General features: G+C 52.9%; 1 protein-coding gene across 1 annotated transcript in view; it reads left to right on the top strand.

Moving 5' to 3' along the window:
* The first annotated feature begins 53 nt into the window (after positions 1-53).
* Positions 54-11,462, top strand: part of LOC124261740 (nephrin-like) — a 54,098-nt gene continuing 42,689 nt past the window's right edge. The window contains exon 1 of the mRNA XM_046696091.1: positions 54-291. Coding sequence (XP_046552047.1) covers positions 54-291 — 238 coding nt within the window. The remainder of the gene's footprint in view (positions 292-11,462) is intronic.

Below are 11,462 nucleotides of genomic sequence, written 5' to 3'. Positions count from 1 at the left end.
CCACGACCAAGCCAAGCCCGGAACGCCACAGACAGGAAGGAACACAGGAAGGAATGGAAGGCACACGCCAGCACACCGGAAGAACACAAGCCTCACGTGGCCCACATCTCAAGCCGGAGCACAGAGCCAAGGAAGCCTGCCAATGTCAGCCGAATGGACCCATGGACCGAACAGGAAGACCGACCAAGGAAGAAGACATGGAACGGCTTGGAATGGAAGAAGACCATCGAGATCATCGAATCGACCAAACAGGCCAGGGCCTCGTGAGAACAAACGGCCAATGGCCCGCGGGTGGAACAGCCATTCCGAAGCCTGAAGAAGAATCGACAATCGAACCCTTTCATCGAACCGAATCGAATCCATTCATCATCGATCATCATCATCATCATCATCGTCATCATCGTCATCATCATCATTGATGATTCAGCCATACTGCGCATAATCATCGTCGCATCATCTGTTCCACCCATTGCCAATACCCATATCCGTTACCGCCGCAGTACCGCGGTTATCGACCATACCGTCGCGCGCCATCGTTGTCAATACCGCCGTACTCATCACCCGATAACCGTCATCCATCGCCGTAATGCGCAGCCTGGTCACCATAACCGCCGCCACCTACTATTCATATCCGTCACGTCGCGTACCGACCATCAACGTTGCCACCGCGTCAATTCGATGTTCAGCCATAATCGTCGCGTTACCCGGTCATCGTCGCGCGCTACCGCGCTGTCACCATCACCTCAAACCGCCATCGTCGTACACACCATCCGTCACGCACATCGTTACCGACCATATCCGCCATCATACCATCAATTGTTGTTCGTCATCATCGTGCCACCGCGTTCCGTCACCCGTCGTCGGCATCACCAAACCGCCATCACCCACTGCCGCAATCGCCGACCATGACCGCCAATCGCCGCGCGCATCGCGCACCACCACCGTCAATCGCCGCATCGCGCATCATCGCCCATCGTTGTTCACGTCGCGCACCACCCGGTTGCCGTCGCGTTACCGCGCCACCACCACGTCACGTCGCACCACCGGCAATCGTCGTCAGCCACCCGTCCGTTTCATCATCAACTACGTCGTCGCGCGTTACCGCATTTCACCACCCGATGGGTCCGCCGTTCATCGTTTACCGGCGCAACTGGCGACTGTCATTCGTCGTCGCGCAACGCGGCTTCACCAACCCATCGCTACCGGTCGCGTATCGTCACCGATGAACCGTTCAACGTCGTCAGCACCGCGTACCGGTCATCGATAATCCGCCGTCATCAATCTCGTCATCACATCCGGTTAACCCGTCATCATCGTCGGTATCGCTGCTCATTCACCACCGCCGATTCGTCGTCGCGTATTACCGTACATCACACCATTATCCTGCCGGCCCGTCGCGGCACACCACACCGTCAAGACCGTCATGACATCGCTCAATCTCAACCCATCGCCGCGTACCGCGCACCATCAACCTCAACCGCCAACCATCGTCGCGGTAATACCGGCGTTCACCACCACACCGTCGATCGTCGCGCAGCGGCATCACCGCGTTCTTCACCACCGTCATCGTCGTCATCACATCATCTCGAACTGTCATCCGTCGCGAACATCGCGCACCGCACCGTCAATCCGTCGTCGTGCAGCGATCGACTTCAACCCGTTCATCGTCGCGCGTTACCGCACCATCAACTACACCGCCGTCGCGCAGCGTACACGCGCCCGGCTCCACTATCCTGTCGGCACGACTATCCGAACCGTCATTCACCCAACTGACCGTCGTTACCGCGCTGACCGCGCCACCCATCCTCACGACACGTCGCGAAACGCGCCGAATCCTCACGTCAACGACCGCAAAATACCACCACTACGACCGTCAACCATCGTCAAAATCGCTACTCACCATACATCCTGTTCATCGTCGCGCCACCAACCGGTTACCACCTCATCCGTCAATCAGCCGTGCGGGCGATATCAGGCCCATCATCTTCATGGTCCGCCAAACAGCCAGCAGCCACGTAATTCATACCGCCGTTCATCGTTGTACAGTACTATCAATTCATAACCGTTATCATCGTCATCGTTTCGGTCGACCATATCCGCCATCATCGTCGTACAGTTGTCGCTGATCTGATACGTCACCCGACAAGCGACGCATCATCGCCATTGAGCGACCGTACCGGCACCGGGTCATCTGATAACCAGCCATCATTGCGTAGTTATCAGCCATAACCGGCCATCGTTGTCAGTGCGGGCAACACCGTCTGTTATTCATCGTTGCGTGAAGACGTATTCATATGTTACCGGTGTTTCACCATATCCATCATTGCCGCGCCATCAATCTGTTTATCCGTTACGATCGTTGTACATCGGTGCAATACCACCTTTAACCGCCACCGTTACCATCACCAACCGTCAATACGTATAAGCATCGCGCATTCATCATCTGAGCGACCCGTCATCACAAACGTGGAAGAAAACCGCGCCCATCGCATCTGGTTATCGCCGTCATCAGCCGTAATGGTCGCGATTTATCAATTCGGTTATCCGTCAACAGCCGTAAGGGTTATCGTACCGTCTGCGCTGAAGTCATCATTGGCATATTCACCTGTTGAACACTGCGTACTACCACCTGTTGTTCCGTTATCACCGTTCGTTACCGTTATCACGTCATCTGGTTATCCGCATCATCGCGCCTGGTCACCTTGTTCATTGCCGTATTACTGCGTTTGTCATCTTACCCGTGCCATAATCGCGTATATCAGCCTGACCGGCCTTTCGAGAACCGTTACCGTTGCGTAAGAAGCATTGCGCATTACCGGCCTGAACAGCCATCAATGTCAAAAACAGCCTACCGATTCATACATAAACACCGTTGCGTGGAAGGGCAATTGCGTACTATACCATCTTTACAGCCGTCATTGTGTACACTGCGTAATACCCATTCGGCATCGACAAAAGGTTGAGTACTATTTCATCTTCGGTTCGTTGGCGATCGTTGCTCGGTGCAGTCTGATTCGTGTCATCATTGTTGTAGCATTGCGTACTACCACCATATTCGGTCATAATCGCGCGTTATCACCTGAGCATTCGCCGTCGAGCCATTGCGTATCAACGCCAGCCGTAGCATGTCGTTTGTCGGCTCATCCAGTCATCACAGCCGTAAAGCATTGGTGTTTCGTCAATTCGTTGCCTGTTGTGAAGCATTGCGCCTACCACCTGATGACCGTTAACTGTTGCGTAAGGGGCATTGCGCATTATTCACCCGGTTACCCGCCATAATTGTTGCGTGGAAGTGTTATCAGGTAGCCTACCGGTCTGAGCACCCAGCCATACCGTTGCGTGTTGCGTATTTCATCTATAGCCCGTTAACAGCCAGCCAGGTGGCATTGCACCGTTGCCATCGTTGCGTAAGGAATTGCGAGCTTCACTGGCCTGAGCGACCGCCAATATTGCGCCGTACATTGCGTATTAATATGTAATCGTTATCTATCGCAGCGGTTATCGTTTACCGCCATAACCGTTGAACACAGCCGTAAAGGATATCAGCAGCTTTATTCATCTTCATATTCAGCCATTCATTGTTGCAGTCACTCCATAACCGTTGCTCCATCGTGCCGTTACTGCGCATTACCTGTTAATCAAAGCCGGTCTGAGCCGTTGCGTAGGTACATCGCGTATTTGTCGGCCTTTGAAGCGTAACCCGCCGCTTCCACAGCCAGCCTGCGCCATCGGCCTTGAGCGCCGGTCATTGCCGCAAGGTTACCGCGCATTCGTCATCTTCGACAGTCATAACGTTGCGTATGCTACTGCGCATTAATATTCATCTTCAGCCGATCGTTGCGGGTATGTTACTGGTTTCAATCTGATATCCGGCCATCGACAGTCAGTAAGGAAGTACGTGCATTGTCATTCACAAATATGACTGCCGTAAAGGGGTTATCAGCCATACCGGCCCGGCTGATCCGGCCATAATCGGTTGTGTGTTATCGCGTACTCACCACCAGTTGTCGTCGTCGCGTATATCGCGCAATTTCATCATCTGGAGATCTCGCCGGTCTGTCGTCGTTACTTCATCGGTCTGGAGCGAATCGTCATCGTTGCGTACCGGTCGAAAATCGTTACGATCGCGCTACCGCGCACACGACCGGTCGATTCGTCATGTAACCGTGTCAGCGTTATCGCGCTCGATCAATCTCGATGAGTCTCGTTCGTCGTCGGCATTGTTCATGCCGTCATGATCGCCGCAAAGCGTGCCACTCATCACCGCCGATCCGTCAGCGACCGTCGCGTAAAGTCGCGCAGCCATCGATCTCGGTCGCTTCCACAGCAAGCAATTGCGCCTACTGGATCTTGTTGATCCGCCATCATTGCCGTACCGGTGCATTTACCGCTGAAATATACGTACCACTGCGGGTATCGCGTGCTGACCGTTCAATATCCGCCGCGTAACTGTTGCGCTGATTGCGCATTTCCATCATTCCATACCGCCGGTCGTCAGTGTAAATGCGTACACCCGAGCGACCGTTCATCACGTAGTTACTGCGTATTTGGTCACCTGATAACCGTTGTTCACGCCGTAAATAATAATTCATCAATTGGTATCAGCCAGGCGTGCAGGCACTACAGAATACCGGGCAATAGTCGATCCAGCCGGTTCACGCTAACGTTAATTCGAAATACCACCCACTTCACAACATACGATGCGCGCGTTAACTAACATCGTCACCGTTATCGCCACAAAGAAAGTCGCACCATACTAAAGCATCAAATCATCGCCCGTTATCGCGCAGCCATCACCTTGTCGAGTCAGTTATCGCGTATCGCCTTTCAACACGCCAGTAAGCAATTGCGTCTGAGGCGATCCGTTGTTCAAATAGTGCAGTAAGTTACTGCGTACTATGTTCACGTTGAAGCGTAGCCCGGCCAGCGGTTACCGAGCACTTCATTTCACCATATATCCGGCCGGTCATCGTCGTACATCGTTACGTAACCGGTGCCGATAATCTCCGTGACGCCAATTCGAAATATAATCGTTGCGTAGTTACTGCGCAGCTTCACCACTCCGTTGATTCAAATAATTGCGCTATCATTGATCGCAGGCGGTTATCGCGCATTGTTCACATTCAATATTGCGTAAGGATATTCAAGGCGGGTCAATGTGTAAAGGCTGACTGCGCAGCTCATCTTCATATCCGTTTATTCACGTTGTACGGTGCTTCATCGGCCTTCATAACCGTTATCGACAGCCGTAGTCATAATATCAATCTGAATCGAAGTCAAGTTCGTCGTCAGGCAAGCACGCTTCATCACCCGATATCCCGTTATCGTCGGGTAAGTATCATCACTAAAACTGTTGCGCACTGGAGTCAGGCGCTATCGCTCATCGCTATACGTTGGCGACTGCGCCGTATATTGCGCTTATCACTATACCGTTATCGAGTCAGGCGTAGTTATCGCGTACACTGTGATCGTTGAAGTCAGGCAATCTCGATCCGGCCGCGACCGTTGCGGGCAATTGCGTCGATCATCTTCGACCAGCCATCATCGTTTCAGTAAAGGATTGCGTACAACACCATAACCGTCATCATCGTTAGTTATCGCGCTCGTCATCATAATGTCGCAAGCATCAAAACATCAACCATACGTCATGATCGGGCTACTGCGCAATTACCACAATAACCGTCATAATCGTCGCGCAGCGTTACTCACCGGACCATATCGTCAGATCTCGTTACCGTTCATCGTCGCGAGCGCCATCGCGTTTCACCGTCTCGTTAACCGTCATCCATCGTTTACGCAGCGCCATCGAAGTGAATATCACTACATCATCGTCAGGTTATCGGGTACGATCGTTCGATCGACGTCATCGTTATCGGTGCCATCGACCATGACCGTTACTGACGCATCTGAACGCCAAACACCGCGTAGCATCATGGCCTACCGCCCGCGATCCGCCGTATGGACCGTCGTTCATCTCGACATCCAACATCATCGTTAATCTCGGATATTCCGTCATCATCAGCGATCGCGTACCACCGTTCAGGTCCCGTTCATCGTCGAATATCAATTGTCACCTGCAATATCCTCATCACCGTCATCCGTCAACGTCGAGCACGTAACTCGGCCGGATCTCGTCGTCGGCTACCGCAGCTCACCGAATCGTCGCGACGGCGTCATCATCATCCCAAAGTCAAAGGTGATACCACCGCACCATTAAATGTCATCATCGCCGCGTATTACCGTTACCGATCCGCCAGCCGCCATCGTTTCAATGCGTAGCGTATAATTATCAACTATACGTTCGCCCATCGTCGTACCGCGCACCAACAACCGATCCGTCGCCCATCGTCGCGTGAAATATCGCGCGACCGGTCAACCACGACCGTCGTCGTCGTCGCAACAAAACGTCCCACCATCGTCGCGCTGGCATCGCGCACTACCACGTCGGTTACCCGTCACGATCGTCGCGTTTGATCGCGTTCGGTCAACCAGCGCGCGCAAAATACCGTCAGTCGCAACTTCCATCAAATAATCGCTCACCATCCGCGATCCGTCATTCATCGTCGCGGATACCGCGCATATTCCACCGGTCATTCAGCCATCAATACGCTAATTCATAACCGTCATCAGCCAGTCGTTATCGTAATCTCGATATCCGTCATCATCGTCACATCGATACTGGACACCATCCGTTACGACCGGGTATCGTGGTTAACAGCACCACCGGCCTGTCATCGCAGCGTTATCGTTAATGCCTGTTATCCGGCCATCGACTGGCAGATCATATCTGTCGTCATAGTTATCGCGTATTGTCGTCTTTATGCCAGCCAGGGTACGCGAGCTGGTATCCTCGACGTAACCGCCATCATCGTGGGCGGGCAATGGTTTGCTCATCTGAAATTCAGCCATCATCGTTGCGTACAGTTGACCGGCCTTACACGGTATTGCGCATCCATAGCCGTTACGCGGAGTTACCGAGCCTGGTCATCGTTTCGTAAGCACTGGCTTCGAGACGTCTGACCGCCGGTTCATCGTTGCGTAGGGCTTCACCTGACAGCCATCATTAAAACAGGCGATTGCGTAACACGCCAGCCCATCGTCGTAATAAAACAGCCATCAATCTTTGTTCAGCCATAATAGCCGTGGAAGGGCCAAGTCGACAGCCAGGTAATACATTGAGCAGTCATCTTTGAGAAGTCAGCCAGCCAGTAGCGAGGTTATTGCGTATATCGTCTTACGGTCCAAAGTCATAATCAAGTCAGAAGGGTTATGTTATCGCGCATTTGGTCACCCTGATCAAGTCATTCGTTGCGATTGCGCTTATCGCCCGAGCGATCCAAAGTCATTGCCGTAGATACCGTATTCAGCAGTCCGGTATCATTGCAGGTGAAGATACCGCCTGATGTTACAAAAGGGCATACGCGCAGCTTGCTCATCTATAATCGCTGGTTCATTGCCGCGTAGTTTGCGTATCATGTTCTCCGTTGATTCGTTATCGACAAAGTCAGTTATCATTTACCACCCATATCTCGCCATATCACCGTAGAACTGCGCCTGGCCTGCAAGCACTTCACCAATCTTCATAATCAGCATTGCGTATCTTTATATCCGTTGGTTCAGCCGCCGTGATCACTACCGGCTGAATATCCGGGCTGGCGACCGTTGAAGATTGCGTATTTTGTCACCCACAGCCATCAGCGTATCAGGCCATTCATATCCGTTATCGACAGCCAGGGTTATCAGTACTACTGGCCCGAGCACAGCCATCACGATTGCGTACTACCGAATATGTTCGTTGCGCGGTGTTGATTGCGGCCTGGTCATCTGAGCGTTCAAAGCCACCAGCCGTATAAGCATTTATCGCTTCCGCGACAAACATCATTGCGCCGCGTATATCGAGTACGCACCATGTGTTTGGTCGTTCCTGATCATCAGCCGGTCAGGGTATACTGCGCATTCGGTCGTATCTGCAGCCGGTGGTCAGCAGTGGTCGCCTGTTAATCAGCCGTCATTGGTACAAAGGGGTTACCGCGCATTGCCAATCTGGTTATTGCAGGTATGTTGCGTAGACACGTCTGGTTGCCGATCATCAGCCAGTGCAGTATCGCGCAGCTTCATTACCATACTCGGTACCGTAAGGCATTGCGTTTGTCGTTCGATCACCGCCGTCTATTGCGTATTTTACCGTCTGTTATCCGTTGTTAATTCAGCCAGTTAATGCGCATTACCGGTCTGGCGAGCGTTGGTCGACAGCCAGGCATGTATACCGAGCATCGGTCTTCAGCAATTTCGTTGGTCAATGATGGTTATCACCTGGCGGTCCAGCCGAGTAATCAGCCAGAAGGGTTACCGCTATCGAATTCATTGTTGCGTGTTAATAATATCTCATCGTCGTAAACAAAATTATCGCATTAACATATCCGTCATAACTGCCGTACTGCGTAACACGTCTGGCGTAAATCGTTGGTCAGTATGTTATCATCATCTTTTCGAGCAACCGTTAACACGTCGCGTAAATAGTCGCGCCATCGCATCTCGAAAGAACCAGCCGGTTCGTCAGCCGTATGGTATCGCGCAGCCATCGTATCGAGCATCTGCCGGCGACCGTCAGCGATCGCGCATTATCATCTATCGAAACATTCATTGCGTTGTGCGGGGAATATCGAGCAGTCAATTCGATAACCGCCATCAATAGCCAGCGGTCGTCTGTCATCGCGTCGAACGTCAAGTCAGTACAACATCGAAAACATCAATCTGAGTCATTCATCGTTAAAGAATCGCGCATACCACCATAATCCGCCGCCACGCCATCGTCTGGAAGTAACCCAAAGCCGTTCATCGTTGCGCATGCGTCGGTCGTCATTCATCGTCGTGCACACAGCCACCACCTTTGAATTCAGCCATCATCAGTGCAAGGAAGTTACCGGCGAGCGCATCCGTTCATGTACCAGCCAGCTGATTGCGCATTGTTGTTCAGTCATCATCGTCAGTAATATCGAGCATATCGCCCACATGGTCCCGTCAGCCGTGCGGGTGTCATGGTCGCCCGTGCCAATTGTCGCGTACATTATCGTCTGGCGATTCAACATCGAGCCGTAAAGACCGGTGTTTCGATCGCCTTTGATTCATCGCCGTTCACTGCGTACATCGCGCATTGGTCGGACGTTCGCGGGCGGCATTGCATACTGACCATATGCCGTCATCGTTGCGTAATGGTTATCAATTCATACGCCGGTCACGTTGCAGCGTATTATCACTAATGCCCGAGCGGGTCCCGCCATAACTGTTATAAGTTATCGCATTGTCGATCTGAAAGGAACAGCCATCAATAAGTCAGGGTAGTTAATGAGCCATTATTCTCGTTACCGTTGCGGGCGCATTGCGCATTTCGCCATTCGCGGTCTATCGGCGATTGCGTACTACCCGATGTAATCGCCATGCGGCACATGTCAATACCATCCGCCGAACACGTTTATTGCGTACAGCCATCGTTGCCGCGATACCGAGCAGCCACACCCGATAGCCACCGTTGCGTACGTATTTTACCGTAATCTGAACCGTTATAAAGAATATCATTGCTAACCTAATCGTCGTCAGTGGGCATATCGACCATTCCATCGCGTATCATCACAACATGAAACCAGTCAAATGCGTAAATATCGCGCATTGACCACCCGATATCCGGTTGGTTCAGCCAGCGAAGACTAATGTCTGGCGTCCCGCATCGTCAGTAGGTTATTGCCATCCGTTATCACGTGTTACTGCGTACTACCGATTGGCGATTCGTGCTGGCGGCCCTCAGCCAAGTATCGGCAGCTGGTCGATCTGGTTGATTCGTTGCGTAAAGAGCACCATAACCGTTATCGTTACTGCGTAGCCCATCGTTCGGTTCATCGTAGTGTCGGCCTGAGCAGTTCAGCCATCACCGCGTAATGACGTCTGACCGTCATCATCGCTGGCTACTGCAGCCAGTCGCATCTGTTACGTTGCGGTTCGTTGCGTAGCGACACCGTGCCGGCGACAGCCGTGTAACACCTTCATCAGCCGGTCACTGTTGCGTTACCATCGCCCAGCGAATCATCTGGTCGTCGTATGGGTGAGCGATTGCGCATTATCAATCTCGATGTCTCGGTCTCCGCGTGGGCAGTTATCGTCTCGGTTAAATGGCGACCGTACTGCGTAAATACCGGTCTTTGCCAGCCATTATCGCCGTGGCGCAATATACCGCCGCCGATTCATTCGTCGTTACTGTGCAATTATCGTCGCAACCGGCATCGTCGCGTAAAATACCGCGTACCATCACATTGGTACACCGGCTGGTCATCGTGCCGTACCACCGCATTCGAGTTGTTCGGTCATTCATCGGTTATCGCGCATACCGGCCTCGATGTCGTCATCATCGTGCGGCGGCATTGCGCCACCGCATCTCAGATTCGTCGCATCATCGCGTAGCGGTTAACATCCAGTCATCGTCAGCGTTGATTGCGCCCGTTCATTCGACATCTCGAAGTCATCGTTGCGTGGTGCAACGTACCGTTATCGTCGCGGCTACCGCGTACACGGTTATCGAAAGGAACCGTCATGATCGTTTGCGGCAGCGCATCGCGCATTTGTCACCAGCGTTCATCGTTGTATAACCGCCCATCATCGTCAGCTACCGCGTGCGTCATCCGTTGTCGTTCATCACGTACCGGTCCGTCGGTCTATCGTCGCGTACGTTACCGCGCATCTACCGTCCATATCGTCGTCGCGTACCGCGCGCCTGGTCATCTCGTCGTCGGTCGTCGCCATCGGTTGCTCGGTCATCTCGGTTAACCGTCGTAATCAAATGCGCATAATCGCGCATTGTCCGCGTATCGTCCACGTCGCGTCGCGCGCTCATCCGGCAACCGTCGTATCGTCGTATCGCGGCAATGGTTATCGCGCCTGGCTCCGTCCAGCGCAACCCGTCAATTCATCGTCGCGCACGCTACCACCACCGACGAACCCGTCGTCATCGTCGCGTACATACCGCGCACAGTTGCGTTTCATCCATCGCTCGCGCATCGAGCAGCCTGGTCGCAGCTAACCGTCGCTGACCGTCAGTACATCGCGCGCTCAACGTCTCGTCCGTCGTCGTAATGAGCCCGCACCAACCCAAAGTCATCCATCGTCGCGTATGCCGTCACGCCCGACCAACGTTACGATCGTCGCGTATTACCACCGACCATAACCGTCAATTCGTCGCAATACCGCGTAATTGTCGCCCGGTCCGGTCGCGTCGTCCATCGTCGCGTAACAGTACCAACTATAATCCGGGTCAATCGTCGGGTGGCCACTGCGCACCATCAACTATTGTTGCCGTCATTCATCGGGCAGCATCGGCGACACCGTTCAAAACATCATCGTCACCGCGTACCACCATAACCCAGCCATAATCAATTTATAGAGGCATTGTTATCCGTCATCGTCGCGTACGCAGC

Source organism: Haliotis rubra, unplaced genomic scaffold, assembly GCF_003918875.1.
Source record: "Haliotis rubra isolate DU_JTF1 unplaced genomic scaffold, ASM391887v1 Scf806, whole genome shotgun sequence".
NCBI classification, from domain to species: domain Eukaryota; kingdom Metazoa; phylum Mollusca; class Gastropoda; order Lepetellida; family Haliotidae; genus Haliotis; species Haliotis rubra.
Note: the sequence above shows the minus strand (reverse complement) of the source record. Positions and strands in the feature narration are given on the sequence as shown.